Raw genomic sequence first — 19,617 nt, forward strand, 5'->3', positions numbered from 1 at the left:
TATATATATATATATAAGAATTGAATGAGAATCAAAATGAAACACAATTAAAAACTAAAATAAAAGTGTTTTTTATTAAATTTCATAATTTTTTAGTGTAAGAATTAAATTTTTAACAAAATCTAAAACTGCTGACTACCAATTTAGAGAAAGCACATGAAAGTGAGTGAGAAAAGAGAGAAAACACATAAAAAATGAAAAGTTGAAGGAGAACATATAAGAATAGATGAAGCGTGTGGAAAGCATAAGAGAAGCGTGGGAGAGCCAAGGTTCTCATCAAATTTCAGAAGTGAGGAGTATCACACTTTCAAAGCGAGCTTCCCACCTATCTAAGAAGCTTCTGATAAATCTGGTTAGACCAGGCATGCTCTATGAACATAATTGTACAAGCTCAAAATACTATTTTAATTTTAACACAGCCAAACAAGCTTTAAGTCCATTAGAACAAATACCACTTTCTTTTTTGCACCTTTCTGCATGGTATGGTATAGAAACATATCATAACATTACATTACAAATAGGGATAAACCATCCGATTCCAATACGAGCAAGTTTTTATAAGGTTTGAAACTCAATGGTCAAATTGTCAATAAATATTGAAGATTAAAAAAATTGTATATTTTTTGTTGAAAAGAACACGTTGGAAGTGTTGATTATTAGTAAATGGACCATGCCAAACACATCTGACACCAGAAGCGCTTAGCTTGCTCTTAAGCTCATGCAGATATATATACATTCCCAATCCTGTTACGTATATTTAAATGTGTCAATATGTTCCCATATTGGTTAAGCAAGATTATGTGTTTGTAATTACTTCTCAAAATATTTACATGAGCCATTTCTGTTTGTTTGTGAATAGAGCAGCACCTCCTCTAGACGTGTTTGTGTGTTTAAGTCGTCTCTGTCCAACAAGTTTTTCTTCAAGAATTGTGTTTTGCAATGTTGTTAATCACCTACGCTTCTAGGCATGAAGCCTACACTTCAAGAATTGTGTTTTGCAGTGGTATACTGATTTTTTTGTGTGGGTTAAACAATTTATTTTGTGGCATGCTTTACCTAATATATATGTTATTTGAAGCAGGAGTTTTTACAACCATGATCAATGAGGATTTGATGGTTGCATGACTAATCTGTTATGGAGAGCAGATATCAGGTGATCTGTTTGACATCTTCACGGTCCATTGCTTCATCCCACAAGGACTTCATGGTCCGTGTGTACATTGTGGAAGGTGAGGATGCCAAATCACTTTTCTAAAAGTTATTTGGCAGATCACTTGATATGCTCTAATATATTATGGGAACCCTTAATTAGGGATGACAATGGACCAGGGCGGGCAGGGGACAAGGTCTCCACCCCTGCACCGTCTCAAAATCCTGCCCTCCATCCCTGCCTCTATCCCCGCACAGGTCTTGATTTTAACCTCCATCCCTGCCTTCATCTTTGTTTCATGTCCTCCATCCCCGGTCCAAACGGGGTGAGGCGGGGCGGGGCCCTGTTTTCCCTCGGTCTACTGCCATACCTAAAGAAGGATCGAGGATGAAGCGGGGCGGGGCAAGGCGAAGATTGAAAACGGGGATGGGGCGAGACAGAGAAAAGCGTAAGTCCATCCCCACCTCCATCCTTGCACGGGTTTTGATTTTAACCTCCATCCCCGTTTCATGTCCTACATCTCCTGTCCAAACGGGGCGAGGCAGGGAGGGCCATCCCTACCCTTAATTGTGTTTGAAATCATGCTGAGAGGCCTGTACTAGACCAAGATCATCCTTTCTTATTTTATCTGGCTCGTATAATTTGTGAACTCAATATCGGCATTTATTTATGTTTTACTTTTCTGTTTTTTTTTCTTGTTATAAATCACAAACCTTTTGTCTCTCAACTAAAATTTTCCTTTTGATTTGGAAAAATCTTAATGCAGCTCATGGTAGATTAAAGTGTAGTTAGTATTAAAAATCAGTTGTCAGTGTTAGTAGTTAGCAAACTTGTGGAGTCAACAAAGAAACATTCATGCATTAGATGATAAATGATAATATATAAATAAAACTCATTTTTTAGTAGTCTTTTCCAAAAATATTAGAATAAGTACAAATAATTTGTTTCTTTGTTTTGAATTCATTTACTTTTAATATATTTTAATTATTTATCATGATACTTGTACAAATAATATATTAGATGACTGTCTAGTTAATTGAACTATTATATAAACAGGCTCTGGACCACCTCCAAATTAGATAGTTTGGCTTATAGAACCTTGTGCAGAGCACTTAAGGCAATCACCATTCTCCTTTTCTGGCTAGAATTGGCAAGAAAACAAAAGGTTCTATCTTAATACAGATGCAATCGATTAAAGAATGAACTAGTTCAATTTTTGGATGAAAATTGGTGGAACAGTAAGCAGTTTTTGGCTAGCGGATCACCGTTTTCTCGACAAAATGACACATAACAGGAAGCATATCCATGGTATGCAGCTTTCAGAAGATCTGTATAAAACAAGGGAGTTGGCTCCCAACAGCATATTTACATAGAAATGTTTTAATTATCTTTCCATTCAAATGCACAAGTCTCGAGCAAGGTTGCCAAACTAGAAAGCGGAAGCAGGAAACGATACGGGAAGCTGAAGCAAGAAGCGATGCATTTTAAAATGTATAGGAAGCAGGAAGCGAGGAATAAAAATATATATATATATATATATATATATATAATAATTGAATGTGAATCATAATGAAACACAAATAAAAACTAAAATAAAAGTGACTAATATTAATTTCATGATTTTTTAGTGTAAGAATTAAATTTTTAACAAAATTTAAAAATGATGATTACCAATTTAGAGAAAGCACATGGAAGTGAGTGAGAAGAGTGAGAGAAACCACATAAAAAATATGAAAAGTTGAGTAAGGCAACATATAAGATGAATAAATGAAGTGTGCGGAAAGCATAGGAGAAGCGTGGGGGAATCGAGGTTCTCATCAAGTTTTGGAAGCGAGGAGTATCGCGCTTCCGAAGCGAGTTTCCGGGAAGCGAGCTTTCCACCTATTTAAGAAGCTTTCGGTAACTCTGGTCTTGAGTATAGCAGATATCATAGGAGACCTTTCTGTCATATATAAGCTGCTGTCACGTAGTCTTCTGCATCATGAATCAAATATACTCTATTTTTTTGTAGTTTGACCATATAATGCTAGTGTATCTTGCATTAAACCGAAGAGAAGAATACTCATTTACATTGTAAAAAATGATAATGTGAATTCAAAAAGGACACCAACACAAAAAAAAGTCACGTTCTCTGCACGGGTTACTGGATGTTAACTGTGTACAGAAAGTTACAAGCTTAACAGTCTTATGATGGCTTCTTGAGTGCTTTGATCAAGACATCATCCTGATGGTAAGTAAATTTACTCTGTTCTGTCAGTGGTTTGTTATCTACATCTTAGCCTTCTAGAACTAAATGAGCAGCTGCACAAGATAAACTTTGTTTAATTGTCAGTGAACAAAAGCCTTAACCTTCCACGTATTTTGTGCTCTCAATCATAAACTGCCATGGATAAAATGCTCGCATCAACATTATTATCCTTTCCATCCCTTGACTACTATTACACCCAAGGATAAGGAACCTGCTATTGGCAGCTTCAAATCCTTATGCATTCCATATAATTGGTCAGTTACAAAGACCCGCTTACAATGCTTCTACTCTCAGTCATCTACTCTTGCCAGTGCTCAGATTGTATTTCTTGATCCTACCAGAGAAGCTTCAACATCACAGTTTTGTTTCTAATTGCTCGCCTCGATCCAACTGTAGCCTGGCTTCTTTCTAAGACCTCTATCAACCATAACCTTCCTCACAATAGCTGCATCATCCCAACTACCCCCTGCTGCAAATATGCTTGACAGCAAAACATAGGTAGCTGCATCTGTGGGGTACAACTCAAGAAGGCGCTTTGCTGAACGAATTGCCATGCTTTTGTTTCCATAAGCTCGGCAAGCACTAATCAAAGCTCGGAAAACAGAAACTCCAGGCTTTACTGGCATGCTATTGATGAAGTTTTCTGCTTCATCAAGATAACCAGCTCGACTGAGAAGATCAACCACACAAGAGTAGTGTTCTGCCTTTGCAATTATTTGTTCATTTCTCATCAAATCCAAATACTCTAGTCCTTTATCAAGCAAACCAGAGTGACTACAAGCAGAGAGGACAGAAAGGAAGGTGGTATCATCTGGTTTTATGCCTAAATGTCTCATTTGCTCAAACAACTGGATAGCCTTCCAACCATATCCATGTGCATATCCTGCCATTAATGAATTCCATGATATCAAATCAGCCCTCTGCATCATGTAAAAGACCCTTTCCGAGTCTTCTAGCAAGCCACATTTTCCATACATGGACACAAGACCATTCTGGACATACAAGTCCGAGGAATATCCAGTTTTGAAAACCAGAGCATGGGCTTGTTTACCTTGTTCAAGGGCTGTAGTGTTTCCAACTGCTCTCAGGACACTTGAAAATGTGAAGAAATCTGGGCACACAGATTCCTTAATCATTGTTGAGAAGTTTTTGAGCACCTCTTGATCGTTTCCTAGATGAGCATAGCCTGCAATGACTGAATTCCATGAAACCTGATCATGGGCTGAAACTGAAGAGCACACTTTGCAGAAATCCTCCGAACTGCCACATTTGGAGTACATGGTGAGAAGAGTTACTGTTACATATATTGCAGACTCTACACCCCCTTGAATTACCTGGCAGTGTACCTGTCTACCATGAACCAAGTCACCTGCAGTAGTGAAGGAACTAAGAACACTATTATATGTTACTTGATTTGGCCTCACACCCATGCACAGCATTTCTCTAACCATCATAAGAGCTTCCTTTGGCAGTTGGTGCTGCGCATAACCAGTAACCAAACTGGTCCAAGTAACCACATTCCTCTCAGGCATCTCATCAAGCACGCCACGAGCATCTGCCAAACTCGAACATTTCACATACATATCAACAAGAGCTGTTCCTGTAACAACATTACCATGAACCCCAAGTTTCAAACAACATCCATGAATCTGCCTACCGAGCCCCTCTGCCTCCAATCTCGAACACGCCACAAGAATGCCCGATAAGGTGAACGAGGTAACAGGAATTCCCGATCCCATCATTTCACAGAACAAAGAGACAGACTCATGACAAAACTCGGTTTGTGAGCAACCCGCAATCAGTGTGTTCCAGGTTACGGCATTTCGCTCAGGCATTTCAACAAACACTTGGTGCCCATCATCTATTCTACAACATTTGCAGTACATACTCACAAGGGCACTCCCACAGAAGACATTTGACTCGAAACCAATCTTAAGAATGGTAGAATGGATCTGTTTACCAATCCAGATGGTACCCAATTCTGAGCAGGCGTGAAGGACGCTAGAGAAAGTAAAAGAGTTGGGGAGGAAACCTTGTTGTTGCATGCAAGCAAAGAGCACCAAGGCATCAAAATGGGCATTGGTGTTGACGTGGGAGGCGATTCTTCGGTTCCAAGAAACCAATTTCCTCTGTCTATCACAAATTGAATGCGGATAGTTGGAAATTTTGCACTTGGAATGGAAATTCGCAAGAAGGCGATGCAGGGAAGCAGAAGATCGTAGCACCATCTTCTCACCATCTCTTTCTCCCGGGGACTTTTTCGAACACAACGGCTATTTCTGTTGCTTTGCTACCTCGTGGATGGGAAAATCTGACGAGTGTTTAGGAGGGAAAATTAAGGCTGTCAACAGGTCGGGCTCCCGAAAATAGAATCTCAAACATGGCTGGTTCCACTAAATAAAACAAGGATCACATTACGGTTTTAGATGTGAGAAAAAATACTTAAAACTATGATTTTTGAAGGAACCTAACGAAAAAAGAGCTTAAGGAATGCATTACTTTTATAATAAATCTGAACAGTGTATTTAGTGGGAATCAACTCTTGAAACATATTATTTTATAAAAAAACATGTTTTTATGAGCCGAGAAAAACTTGTACATAGCCATTGATTTTGGATCACCAGAAAAACCTATATACGGGTCAGATTCCGGCTATCCAAAAGTTGGTTCTCACTAAATAAAATATATGAATCACATCTAGCGCGAAAAAAATACTTAAAACTATGGTTCGATCCTAATGAGACCTAACAAAAAAGGAGCCCTTAAACGTATTACTCATATATATATATATATATATATATATATATATATATAAACAACAACAACTACGCCTTCATCCCAAAACAATTGAGGTCGGCGATATGAACCAACAAAGAAAATCATTATGGGTCTTCCACATAAATCCTTCTCATCCATTCATTTCTATCCAATGCCATGTCCTCAGTGAGGTTCAAAGCATTCATATCCTTTCTTATCACCTTCATCCATGTCTTCCTAGGCCTACCCCGACCTCTTTTAACTAATATATTTTCCCATTTCTTCATCCTTCTAATGGAGCATCATTAGGCCTTCGTCAAATATGTCCAAACCACCGTAAACGATTCTCTGTCATCTTATTTTCAATGGGTGCAACGCCTACCTTCTTACATATCTCCTCGTTCCGTATCTCCTCGTTCCAAATATATATAATACTTGGGTCAGTTTAGGTATTGACAAAAATGCCGAGTCTAAGTCAAGTACCAGGTAAAAATCATGAGCCAAACCCAAACTGCATATTGCTTAAGTCAGGTTCGGATCTAATCGAATACTATCCTGGTCAGCATTTTCCATGCCCATGCTCGGGAATTCAGGTTCAGGTCAAACTGGGCCTGTTGACAGCCCTAAGGGAGATTATGACGGGTTTAGCTAAGTAGCATCTTATGGGCTTGTCGAAGAACCGTTTCAAGAACTATGTCGCAAAGACACGACACTTAGGGGCTCAATCTATGAGGACGCGAATCGGACACTCTCAGCACACCGACACAGCCCCAACACTTATGGGCATTATTTTAATGTGTTTTAATAGTTTTTATATCATCGTAATTAATTTTAGTAAAAATATATATTTTTCTATAATTAAAATATTAAAAAACAATTTGTATTAATTAAAACATCAGAAAATCTGTGTCTGAATGTCTTATTTTCTAAAAATTTTAGGCTTACCAACTCGTGTCACGAATCGGATCGTACCTGTCACATTGTAACAGTTCACAACAAAAGTTTAAAAAAAGGCAAGAGATGTGAATGGGTCGGAGGTTCCGTGTAGACATTACTGAATCCGACCTTACCACATCCTGGCTAATTGGATTGGAACAGTGGAATTTGGATTTGGATGGAAAAAGTTGGTATCAGAATCCAGATCCGACTAGCATAGAATAGCTAATCAAATACTATTTTCACATATTCAATATTCAGATATCCGTCAAACCGAATCAGAACCTGATGGGATACTTTGTGATTCTACCAAATGTGACTAAACAGGTCCAGATTTGGTCGGATATCTAACACAAATCCGGTTCATTGGCACTTAAAGTGGCCACCAAGTTCTCAGGAAAATTCAAATATTTCCTACGCCTTTTATCACAAAATATCGGCAAGAATAAAAAGTTGTAAATTTTAACATAAGTAAAAAGAAATCGAAAATTAAAAGTGTGTCAAGACTCATAAATCCATTTTATTGAGTTTTTTGCCCGTAAAAACATAAATATCGTGATGAAATCATGGTATTTTCGTTTAAGCATAAAATATGGCAGTTATTGCAATATTTTTTTTAATATTTTAAAAAATATGGTCATATTTATCCCTATGAGAGTAATATAGAATAAAATTTTTGAATTATAAGCCGTTAGAAGATTTTGAGGCCATCCAACTGGAAAATTCCGAATTTGGATCAATAGTCTTGGTCATTTTGGCCTTGTCAATTTGTTTTGTGGTTTTTTGGTAATACTTGTGAATGCCACCAAGTTGACGGGACGTCACAAGTTCGAAACCCACGGAAGGCGTCCTTTGTCATAAGATAGAAACTGTGTCTTATGGGCAAAGGGGACCTCTAGGGTCTTACCAACCGGAAGCCTGCCAATGCACTATCAGTAATGGGGGGTTCCCTTGGCCTAGCAAAAAAAAACAGTCCTCAGCTTTAGACTACTGAAACATTTCTTCATCATCATTTACCCCAATCACCATCCTCCACACCCAAGCAATAATGGACATGGAAACCATTAAACAAAAAATTTGCATCAGGGTCATGTTGATACTTCCTGCAAGATCAATTCTGAAAAACCAAGAAAATTTTAAGGGTAAACAAGAAAAGGAAATATTGGGAGATTCAAAGTGGCAAAACTTCTACCCAACACCATAGGGGGCCCCCGCTAGTCTGGTAGGAGCGGGGCTAGTGCACCTCACCTTGTGTTGGGAGGTTGCAGGTTCAAAAGCCAATGATATAGTTGTATAACTGGTAGGTGTCTGCCTAACCCCAGCTTGCCTTTTAAAAAACAACTTCTACCCATCTCTTACAACACAGCCAATGTTCAAGGGTGACAACTTTGTTATAGGGCTCTCAGATTACCCTCTCGATCCTGGTGTCTACAATGCAGACATTTGAAGTATCAGAGGTGTCCAGTGCTTGAGCCAGCGACAGCCTCCTGTTTGTCCAAGCGCCCTTGGCCCAACTCCTCATTCGCTCACCTTCGCTCTTTCTGTTGTGCTGAACGCACAGTGCCTCTGCATATCCACCTTGACAATCACGAAGTTGACATTAGTGCCGAGTGAAATTTGCACCCGGATGGTGTTCCAGAAAAGTTCTTAAACAACAAGAACTTGAAATTTTGAATTAGATAGACAAATCTCATACTAAGAATCATAGTGGGATATGCTTTGAAAGATTTTGCCATACCTCTTGCAAGGGCCACTATGTCTCTTCTCATGGACAGGGTATCTGCGTTGACAAACAGCAATGTGTTAGCGAGCTTCTTCGTGCCACCAAAATTCAGAAGCCACTACCATAGGTTCATACCTTCAGCATCCAAAGCAGGAGCCCTCATCAAATCAATGGCCCTTCTGTAAAGACCCTGTAAGATTTTACACATTAGTTTTGAAAGCGAACGCTGTGACCAGCAACTTGAATTTAAATTGGTGAAATCACAAAAGGCAACCTCTTGGATCAGAAGAGTGCTTGAGCCATCAAGTGTTCCCTTTTGCCTAAACATGTCTGCCATGCAAGTCAAAACGACACCAACCTTGGGATGGTTTGAGCCTAAATCAAGTCATAAAGCCTAGTATATATCCATGTTCAAAAAGCACAAAAAAAGGTCATATAATGCCAGAACACTATGTTCCATGAATAGCTTTTGAGCCATAGAAACAAACCAAAATGCTCCTCAGCCTTCTTCAGTGATTCCGTGAGAATCTCCTCTGCCTCCTTGAATTTTCTGAAAGGAAACCATAAGATGTTTCAATAACATGAAGTATCTGCACCAGCCTACAAGTTACATGTCATGATAGTTCAAACATTTGGTCTGAGCCACAATTAAGAGCCATTCGGTCTACTACAACTACATGATAGTTCAAGTGGTTCAACAAAGAAGACATGCAGGATCTGCCAAACAGAACCTGTCCAGTAAAGTTGAAGAGGGAGAGAAAGGAAAAAACTGCAATTGATCAGCACTTACCCTGTGTGTGTCGCAACTTGTCCTAAGGCACAATTGGCACTCAAAAGAACCTCCTCAGATACCATGCCTGCACCTCCCACAGCTGATGTTTCAGCAAAATCTTTCGTTGGAGATGCCAGAAGAGCCTTTTCATAGAATTCCTTTGCCAGTAATAAATTCCCCGTAGCATGTAAATGCTCCCCATATGAGAGTGCAACTCTTCCTGTAGTCCCAGAATACAATGTACAATCACACTAAAAAAACAGTGTATGACCAAGTATATCCCTTTCCCTATCTTCTTGTTTCTCCTATTTTTTCTGAATTCATTCAAAAGTTTTTAATCTTCTTCCTCAGATTGCCTAGTTAACGAAACAGATTCAAAAGGAAAAATAAAATAAAAGAGGGTTCCAAGAAAGAAGATGGAGGATGACAAACAATAGAAGCAGAATAGCTATAGTAGAGATTAGGTGTCGGGAAGGAAAAAAAAAGGTTACAGCCACTGTTGTACGTATTGTATCGTATCGTACGATACGTATCATTACTTTTGGGTTTTGCGATATGATACACACTTGTATCGCGATACGAATGTGTATTGTATCCATATCGGATGTATCATATTGTATCGTATGATACAGTGTATTGTACAATATAGAATCATCGTACTTAAAAAAGGCTGAAAGTTTAATTTTTCATTTTGTGTTTCAAAGGCCTCTTGAGGGCCGAGTTCTCCATATGTCTAGAGTACGTTAGAAGGGAACCCACGCACCCTAGGTTCTCTGAGATCGATTTGAGGACCGATTTGTGTGCAAGGGGGAAGGTTTTGCGATTTTATCAATAGTGCATTTCTACCATTTTTTTACTCAAGTGGATTAAGGCACAAAATCCTTGAGTGTTTTTGGGGAAATGTGTGTCTCATGTTTCTTATTCTTTGCTTCTTATTGAGTTTTTTAATTGGTTATGTTTTTTTGTTTTGTGATGCTATTATTAGAGGTGGGCTGCATAGATTTAAGCAACATATTGTAGGTCTTCATCATAAAGTATGTCTATATGATTGCTTATTTATTCTTACCATTTTTCGTGTTGATGTTATTGTTGAACTAGAAGCAAATGCAAGAAGGTTGCAAAAATGCAAAGAAACGCTCTCAACCATTGTTCTAGATTCTGAAGATGAAGATGATAACACAATTGCCAAAAAAGAGCTGAAGATAAAAGAGATCATCGGGCGGCAGTTGAATGCAACACTGAGGAAATATAGTCCTAATGTTTGGCAAACAGGCTCTAGAAGATAGTTTGGTTTTAGGATCTTTATAGTTTAGAACTTTAGAGATGAAGATTGGCATGTAATACGTTGGTTAAATGTAATGTTTTTAGTTATCATGAACTCTTAGTAGTTTAGTTATAACTTATGACATTTTAGTACGACTTGGATGTGAATTTAATATTATTAGTTAAGGCTCTTTAATTATGTTTAAAATTTAAATTATGTAGCCTTTTATTTACATTGTTAGTTACCAGTTGCATGGTTTGTTATTAATTTAAATTATATAGTTGCCTTCATATATGATTTTATGGTTGTATTTTGTGCAATTCATCATTGTTTTATGTGATATGAATTTTTTTAATTTTTTTCTATTTTTTTTAGTTTCTTTTAGAATTTTTAGAAATTTTTTATTAAAAAGTTACAATACATTTATGATACGATACGATACAGTGTTACTTTGGGCCCGACCAATACAGGTAACGATACTTACAACCTTGGTTACAGTTGTTGTGCTTTCTGCAAAAAAATATCAATCTTTGACCCATGTCTTTGTCCTTTCCTTTTTAATGTTTTCTTGCAATTAATTCCACCCCCTTTACTCAAATGGTTGAATGTGTTTGCACAATTATGAATGCATATGTAAACTAATTAAATTTTTATATATGGGAATAGGTGCATGAAGCAAATAGGCCACATACCACAGCAACTTCCACCTTTCTGCAGATCGTAGCTTTCAAATCCAGCAAAATACGACTTGGCTGATGCAAATATTTTGAATAATACGTTAGTTTACCATGAAATACTCTTTTAACAGTTTCTATTGAAAAGAGAATGAAAAGAACTGAAGTTTTATGTTAACAAGTCACTAGAGGCAACACAACAAAAGTTAAGCTGGCCCCAATGATATATGAAAATGAACGGAATGATGGACCAATACCAGCACCACGTCATCACCCTCAAATGATGGTTTTATATGCACAAATTTTCTAGCAGTTTGGAAAAGGTTGTCCACATTGGAATAAGGTAACATTCATATGACAAAGAGTTGGACCACCATATCATTCCACGCCTTTAAATGAGAAAATATAGAAAAGATGCATTGAAATTCCACCGTCATGAACATCCTATGCAAAGAAAGGACCAAAGGAGAAAAAGGAAAACATAAAATGCTGAAACTAAATACACATATTACCAGTCCACTAGCACAAATGCAAGCACAGAATACACGCATGCATGTGTGTACCTGCACACACATATTATGAGTGATTGCACATGCTCTGTTCAAATCCTAGAGAATGGTTTACTCCAGAATTCTCTAGCAGTCATCAGGACCTGATGAACTCATGGACCATGGCAGATGAAGTACTTAGTAATAGCAGGTGAATATAGCCTTTTTTTTAAGGAATGTGTTAATTGATTTTATTGTTGCAGAAAGATTAATGATTTAAGCTTGATATCTAGATGAACAGTTTTGCTTCATGAGCTTTTAGCTGCAGAGCAGTTCCTTTGTTGTAAAAATGAGTGGAAACACATTGAACCTTGCTCTTGCCAAATACATTTTGGATTTGCTCTTCTAAAGATTAAAAAGAAAAAGAGAAAGAAGAAGAAAAAATAGGCAGAGAAAGATGGTGTTACATTCACCTGATTCAAGTTTTCCAAAAACCAGTTCAACAAGGCCCCTAAGGGATTTAGCTCGCAATTGCAAAGTTTCAAACTCAAGGTTATCTGAATCAGGTCCATCATGGAGGAGCTGCAAGCATTTCTCTGCAAGCCCCAAAGAAGCAGCATCCTACAAAAGAAAATATAAATCACTTAAAACAAAATATAGACGTGTAGCAAGTCACTTTTTGTTACCTTCTAAGAGAGAAAATATTTTGCACATAGAAATCACTAACCTGCCCCATTTGTAAATGCAATCCAGTTTCTGCTTCCAAGGCAGCCACTACAAGAAGATCAACAAAAAATATGCATCAGATTTCCAAATACTGAATATTAACAATTGCAATGCAAAGTAAAGCAACAAAAACAGCCATCATTCTGCCCTAATTACATATCAATGACAAGCAGAAAAAACTGCAAAATTATCAATGGACAAAATAGTTGCCTGATTTTATTTGAATTTACAAGAGAACATATCCTACCCACAGAACAATAAACCAAGATACAAGCACACATTCCTGAGGATAAGATTGTCTAAAGAAATGCAGACACACAAATAAGCATATGCTAGAATATTTCAAAGATTAGGTATGCATAACATCAAAGAACACAATACACCCTTTCTAAAAGTTCTCACTGGTGAGATCTGCAGGGCATGAATGGATCTACATACAAAAGTCTATTGTTTCAAAGCAATTCAAAGTTGACTAGAGACTTAAATGCATCGGACGCGGTCCGGATCTAGGCATTATAATCGGATCTAGCATAATCAGATACGGATTTGGATTTGGTGTCAGTTGGGTATTAAACAAAAATATCCATATCTTTGAAAGTTACAGATAAAAGTAATACAACATAACTTGGCCCCCATGAGTATCAGGCTATCAGCACTCAAAGGTCATAAATAACCGAGAGTTCTATAATCAATAACTTAAAAAGGCCCACCATCCTTTGAAAAATGCGGTTAAGTCACCTTTCCAAGTGCCATAAGCCATTCACGAAATATAATGGTAGCCAACAAAAATTATTGGAAATGAAACACACTTCATAATAGTGTTTCTATGAAGCAGATTGATCATATCATTTAATCTAAACAAAGTGAATTAAATGCACTTGCTCTTATGCATTATAAATACTTCAAAATGACAGAAATAAGTAAAGGGATTTTTTATTTTAAAACATATAAGTTTCAGGAATATAAGTCATCAAGCTATCTAGAACCAAATGTTGTAATCTTCATCCAGCATCATAGATTTAAAGGTTGAAGAAGAGTAGTTACCTCTTAATGCAAGAGAAGAAAATGCCAATTCATGCAGTAGTTGAAGTTTATCCACAGCAGCTGTAAGGTTCCCTCTACACCCATGTTGGACACTCAAACATAAGCATGAATAGATCCAAATTGCATAGATAGAGCAACACTATGACAACACAAGCAAACTATAGCAAGTTAAAACAGATCCACATGCATAGGCACATGGTGCATGCACAAATGCACGCATAGTCATTAAATAATGACTCAACAACCTCATAGACCCGAAGCTACTTATTGGAAGTCTGATTGAATCATACTATAACATTGGCTGGGAAAGACAATAACAATCCAAGAAAACAAGGGATAACCTGCTCACAGTAATTTCCACGAACCACCAAAATAAGAAGTGTAAGTCAAGAAGGTTATGTTTCAACTGGGGTAACAGAAACTTGTAGTTGTGAATCAACCATAAGTAGGAAAGTGCATAAAAAGCACTAGAAATATATCTCACCTACCAATAACCACAGAAACACTATATATTGTGAGGGAGAAACCTTCAAAACATTACAAATTCCAGCTAAGTGAAAGCAAAATTTGGGAATTTTATTCTAATAAACTTGTCATATTTCTGGTCAGATTTTGTTTAACCAAACAATTATATTTGCACATAACCTAGAAGAGAGAGTGATTATTCATTGCACACCTTTCTGCATGCAATGTGGACATTGCAAGTATGATTTTTCCGATAGAACTTTCACATGATTTGTCTGCTCTTTGTAAATTAGAGAGGCCCTGCTCAAGCACCAAAAGAGCTTCTGAATAAGACCCATCTGCACACAGGTACCAGATCAAAGTGAATAAACTTGTACCCAATTTAAAAAATTTAACTATCAAACAGCAGTATGATGTGAAATGGCAGCAATAATAACCAATGAACCGGCACATTTTTCCCATAGCTTCTAAAAGTTCACAAAAAATAATTGACCTTATGATATACCTGTATGTGCAAGCATTTTCAGTGTTTGGAAGGAAATATTTCAAAAAAGCACATAAATCTTACCCGATAATAAGAATTTTAAAAAGACACCTAAATTCTTCAATGAGTAATTAACCCAGGGTCCTCTTCTGTTAAAATTGTGGTTAAATGTATGCTAAAAGTATCATTTAACCCTTAAAATAGAATTTAAAGAAAACCAAACAATATTGTAGAATAATATCATAGTTTGATTAAATAGATGGTCTGGTTAAAGTTACAAATATCAATCACTGAGTTAGAACTTAGAAGATCAGTTATGGTTTTAAATAAACTGGCATATTTTTTACTATTTAAAAACCTTAGGAATTGTTTTTATTAGCCCATTTTTTATCATTTCCTAAATCTTAGGTGCTTTTTTGAAATTTCCCCACTCTACAAAATATGAATAGGCTTCACTTTTTTAAATAGATTTAGTAAAACCTTCCCCATGTAAAAAGCTAAATAACATGTGAAGTAAACTATAAGATAACTTTACAGTATCAAGTTCGCAAAAGCACCATCCAAGAATACCTACATCATAACGGAGACTTTGGCATCATAAAAACAACAACCTTTCACTTGATTTTTCCAGTCCAAATACCAGTAGAGAACAATATACTTAATCGTAACATTTCAAGGGATATTAAAGAATGTATGTCGTAGTTGTGAATTCATTCCTCTAGATTCGCCGTTCTCCCTATTGCTTATCCTTTTATAGCAACATGGGTACAAGGAGAGAAACCAATTAGCAATAATCCAAAAATACCCATGGCCACAAAACACAAACCAACAATCAAAACAGCTCTATTTCTTTTACATGTGAAACATGATTGACCTTTGGTCTATCTGAATAACCTAAAACTGCATACCTTTAGCGATTACGAACTCTTTTTGTTTCTTTTAAAGGTTCAATGGCTAAAAATAGCCATGATCACATAAACCAATTCACAGCAACGAGTAATAATCGAAAAGAACCTTCTCTTTGGACAGATTAAGATGCATAAAAAAAACAATAAGGAACTTCATTCCCTAACTTCTTCATGCAAACAAACAAACGGCTCAAAAATCGCCATGACCACATTTCCCAAATCCATAGCAAAGAGAAATTATGTCAAAGAAACTTCTTTTTTCACGGATTAAGCTACATAAGAAACTAAGATGCATATTAGAAACTAAAGTACTTCATTCCCTAACTTCTTCATGTAAACAAACAAAAGACTAAAAAATAGACACGGCCATATTGCCCAAGAGCAATCACGTCAAAGAATCTCCTCTTTTCACAGATTAAGATACATAAAAAATCAAGATGCATAAAAAAAAAGAAATAAAAAAACTAAGCACTTCATTCCCTTACTTCTCCCTGCAAACTAACAAACAGTCGAAGGAACGGCCATGGCTTCCAAAATCCAAATTCATGCCAAAACAGAACCAGAAACACAAAAAATCAGGAAATTTATGAGGTTTTAGAGGAACCCACCTGACCTTTGGGATCTAGCGTGGGAGAAAGCATAACCGATCATTTGATTGGTAACCGGCTCTGCATCCCCGGCACCACCCGCCGAATACAGGCGAATTCTTGAAGAAATACAGTCCGTGGGATGAACCGGAGGTGGAGAGACCAGACGTCTCACCCAACTCCATCCTGGCTTCCTTCTGCACGCTAGCCTGAGAGTCATTGCTCTGCACTCGGTGGATGCTTCTCGATAGTAGGATTACCTCCCGGGTTCAATGTAGAAACTCAGCAAACGAGTCGGACTCGGTTCGGTTTATTACAGATCCGAATTGGGATCCGAATATTACATAATAAACCAAGATACATACCAGCGTTCTCGCGCGCGCGAGAGAGAGAATATGCAATTGGCGGTCGCCGGGAGACTTTCTACGGCGTGCCCCATCCTCACTCCGGCGGAAAAACCACCGAGGAGGCGGAGAGCTGCCACTGTCTCTGTCGTTGGGCGGAGAGCCACCACCGTCTCTGTCATCGCTTTCCACGTGCGCGGCCGCTTCGGCGGGAGAGAGGAGGAAGAACCCTCCCTCATCCGCAAAACCTTCCAGCATCGCCTCGTCTCCGGCCCTCTCTTCCACCTTGCCTCCTCCTTCTTCGGCGCAGGATGGAACTCCATCGGTGGCGGGGACGGAGGAGGAGGAGGGTCTTCGTCGGTCCGGCGATCGCGAAGGAGGACGAGGGTAACGCCCTGGAATTTTGGACTCTATTTATGCAATTATTCATTTAATTACGAAACCTTGCATTCAATTTTGGAATTGGCGTTTAATATTGATGATGATGGGTTCTTGTTGAAATTGGATCTTCGTTTTGGATAAAGAGTTATTCAGATTTTTATAGGACGATGGTTTTTTGGGCATGGGACATGCTCGTTACTTTTTAGAAAGATCATCGATAATTTTAGCACGAAGATATGCTTTATATTGTTGAAAAAGGGCTTTGGTTTTGTTGGGAATGATAGACTTGTTATTTTGGTTGCTACTAATATCGTTTTTGGTATAAAGGAGACACGTTTGATATTTAGTTTGCTTTTAGGGGTTGCATGAGAAGTTCTTTATTTTTGTTACCATGTGCCCCACTCTCCCTCTCTCAGCCATGTGAATTAGCCTTTAGGATGGGGTTTATTTTGTTTAAATCCCTTCCTTAATCCCATCTTTCTCTTGTTTGCTTTGTTAGACCCCTCTCTCTCTAGTACGCTCTCCTCTTTCTTCAACCGTAGACCCTCTTCTTCATCTTCCTCTCTCTCCCTTACTCGTATTAGCTTGCTTGAGTGGGGAGTCCGGCTAGTAGAAGACCTTTCTGTTTTGAGAAGAGTTTTTCGGTGTCTTGAAGATTTTTGGAGGAAGGGTCGAGTTTGGTGGATTTATAGCCTGAGGTGTGTCATGGACCTCAGATTTGTAGAGATTTACATTGTTTGGGGCGATTATACGAGGTATGGTCCTATACTCCTACATTTTGCTTGCTAGTATGCAGCATGTACTTAGAAATTGTGTGCTTAGAATAGAAGAATCATGCTTTGATAATGTTAAATCTAGGTCTTAAGAGTTTCAAAATGTGATTTTGTCTTGTAAAATGTGTATGTTCCATCCCTTCACGAATCACTAGGGAGCATGTAACATGTATACGGGTTTTTATGCATGAAATATGTTGAATCATATTTAGATTTCGAAACAACAGTATGATTTGAAAGAATTCATGCTTAAATTACGTAGATTCTAGATATAACATGTTTAGGATGTGTTAATCCATGGAAATCTGGGAAAACTGTGTTGGATCGTTTCGAGACATGACCTAGGAGTGTTAGGGTGGATTTCCAGTTGGGTTGAGTGCTTGAACCCTTGAGAATTTCGAGTTTCAAAAGAGAAAACCCGACTTGGTGGTTGTCAAGGGTTGACTCTTGCAGTTCGGGGGCCGACACCCTGTATTTTGGCATGTTCTGGTTGGCCCCGAGGGTCAACCCTGGAAATTCAGGAGTCGACCCCTGCATAGGCGGAGACGAACCCTGTGGTTGCTAGGGTAGACCCTTGCAGGATGTAGGTCAACTCGAGAGAGTCGACCCCTGCAGAGGGTGGGTCGACCCTTGTGTTGTCAGGGTTAACCCCTGCAATGGTTGAGTCGACCCTTGTGTTGTCAGGGTTAACCCCTGCAATGGTTGAGTCGACCCCTATTAAGTGTGAGTCGACTCCTGTAGTTGGTGAATTGACACCTGTTTTGCCAGGGTCAACTCCTGCAGAGTGAGGGTCGACTCCTGAGTAGTCTGTGTGTGTTTTCTTTGTGGTTTTGGTTCAAGTAGGGGTTGTTAAGCATGGGTATTGATGAAATGAACCCAAAAACAATGTGGAGAAGGTCAGTAGGACTTGATATTGTTGTATCTTGTGGATTTTGTGCGGTAACACACAGATTTAAGTTGTGGTGGTCCAAGAAGGCTGGGTTTGTGCATGAAAACACTCTTTGCACATGAACGTGTTAAATGATGTGTATGCTGAATGTGTAAAGCTAATTCAGTGATGGATATTGCTAGTATGACAATTCATAATTTGGATTAATTGATGTTTGATAATGAATAACTTGGATTTAGAAGAGTGTTGACTCGTATATGATTTGGCTATATGTTGGTATCTTAAGGGTACCAGGTGGTTTGGCTTTATGCCGGTGCCGTGATGGTACGTTGAGTGTTGGATTTATGCAGCTACCATAAATGTACGATGTGTGTGTTGGCCTTGTGTTGGTGCCATAGTGGTACGTTGTGAGTTGACTTTATGTCGGTGCCATGATGGTATGTTGGGATTTGACTCTATGATGGTGCCAATATGGTATGGTGTGAGTTTGGCTTACATCAGAGTTGTGATGGTATGTTTTATTTTAGCTTGATGTTAGTACCTAGTGGGTTACGTCGTATGTTGGTTGGATGTCGGTACCATGAGAGTATGTTAAGTTGTGACAAAATGCATTGTAGTTAAGCTTGTGGAAGTTTTTGAGCCATGTAACACAAGTATATTCATGATCGCTGGTAGACACAACATGAGCCCATGAGTTGGGTGCTTTAGGCACCTGAGAGTTGACTCAATCGAGGTTGAGAGTCAACACCTCCTTGTTTGGCTTGGTGGTTTGGTTTGAAGGTCGACCCCTAGGTTTGCTGGGTCGACTCCTCCTTGTACAATTGCATGTTTGACTTCATACTGAGGATCGACTCCTGGGATGGTAGGGTCAACACTTATGTTTTCTTGATATGTTGAGTGTGGTTCAAGGTCGACTCCTGAGAGTGAAGGGTCGACTCTTCTAGTGTTAAGATTTGAATTTTGGTTATGATGGGCCTTCTAACAGTAGATGCTTGTTATGTTAG

General features: G+C 38.3%; 1 protein-coding gene and 1 pseudogene across 2 annotated transcripts; both read right to left on the bottom strand.

Annotated features, from left to right (window-relative positions):
* Positions 1-3,209: 3,209 nt before the first annotated feature.
* Positions 3,210-5,626, bottom strand: LOC149823262 (pentatricopeptide repeat-containing protein At4g13650 pseudogene; annotated as a pseudogene).
* A 2,166-nt stretch (positions 5,627-7,792) lies between these two features.
* Positions 7,793-16,481, bottom strand: NDP1 (Tetratricopeptide repeat (TPR)-like superfamily protein). 2 transcript variants are annotated; one of them, XM_090020002.1, is made up of 12 exons: positions 16,248-16,481; positions 14,459-14,585; positions 13,783-13,856; positions 12,740-12,786; positions 12,486-12,633; positions 11,543-11,602; positions 9,605-9,806; positions 9,303-9,364; positions 9,089-9,189; positions 8,950-9,004; positions 8,830-8,871; positions 7,793-8,669 (listed from the first exon to the last, which is right to left on the bottom strand). In XM_090020002.1, exons 1-12 carry the CDS (start codon positions 16,444-16,446, stop codon positions 8,494-8,496), a joined length of 1,293 nt encoding a protein of 430 aa, XP_089876128.1. In that variant the 5' UTR covers positions 16,447-16,481; the 3' UTR covers positions 7,793-8,493. The 2 variants fall into 2 exon arrangements, with proteins under 2 accessions (XP_089876128.1, XP_089876129.1); XM_090020003.1 differs by having other exon boundaries at positions 16,253-16,410.
* Between the last annotated feature and the right edge of the window lie 3,136 nt (positions 16,482-19,617).

This window comes from Nuphar pumila, chromosome 10 (assembly GCF_984573655.1).
Source record: "Nuphar pumila chromosome 10, dmNupPumi1.hap1.1, whole genome shotgun sequence".
Taxonomy (NCBI): domain Eukaryota; kingdom Viridiplantae; phylum Streptophyta; class Magnoliopsida; order Nymphaeales; family Nymphaeaceae; genus Nuphar; species Nuphar pumila.

Bases quoted from the DNA above. Each gene is read 5' to 3' on its own strand.
- NDP1 (XM_090020002.1), bottom strand. From the start codon at position 16,446: ATGACTCTCAGGCTAGCGTGCAGAAGGAAGCCAGGATGGAGTTGGGTG. The intron at 13,857-14,458 runs GTGTGCAATGAA...ACATGGGTGTAG, and splicing joins TCCACATTGCATGCAGAAAG to AGGGAACCTTACAGCTGCTG. The intron at 11,603-12,485 runs GTGAATGTAACA...TATTTGCATCAG, and splicing joins TTTTGGAAAACTTGAATCAG to CCAAGTCGTATTTTGCTGGA.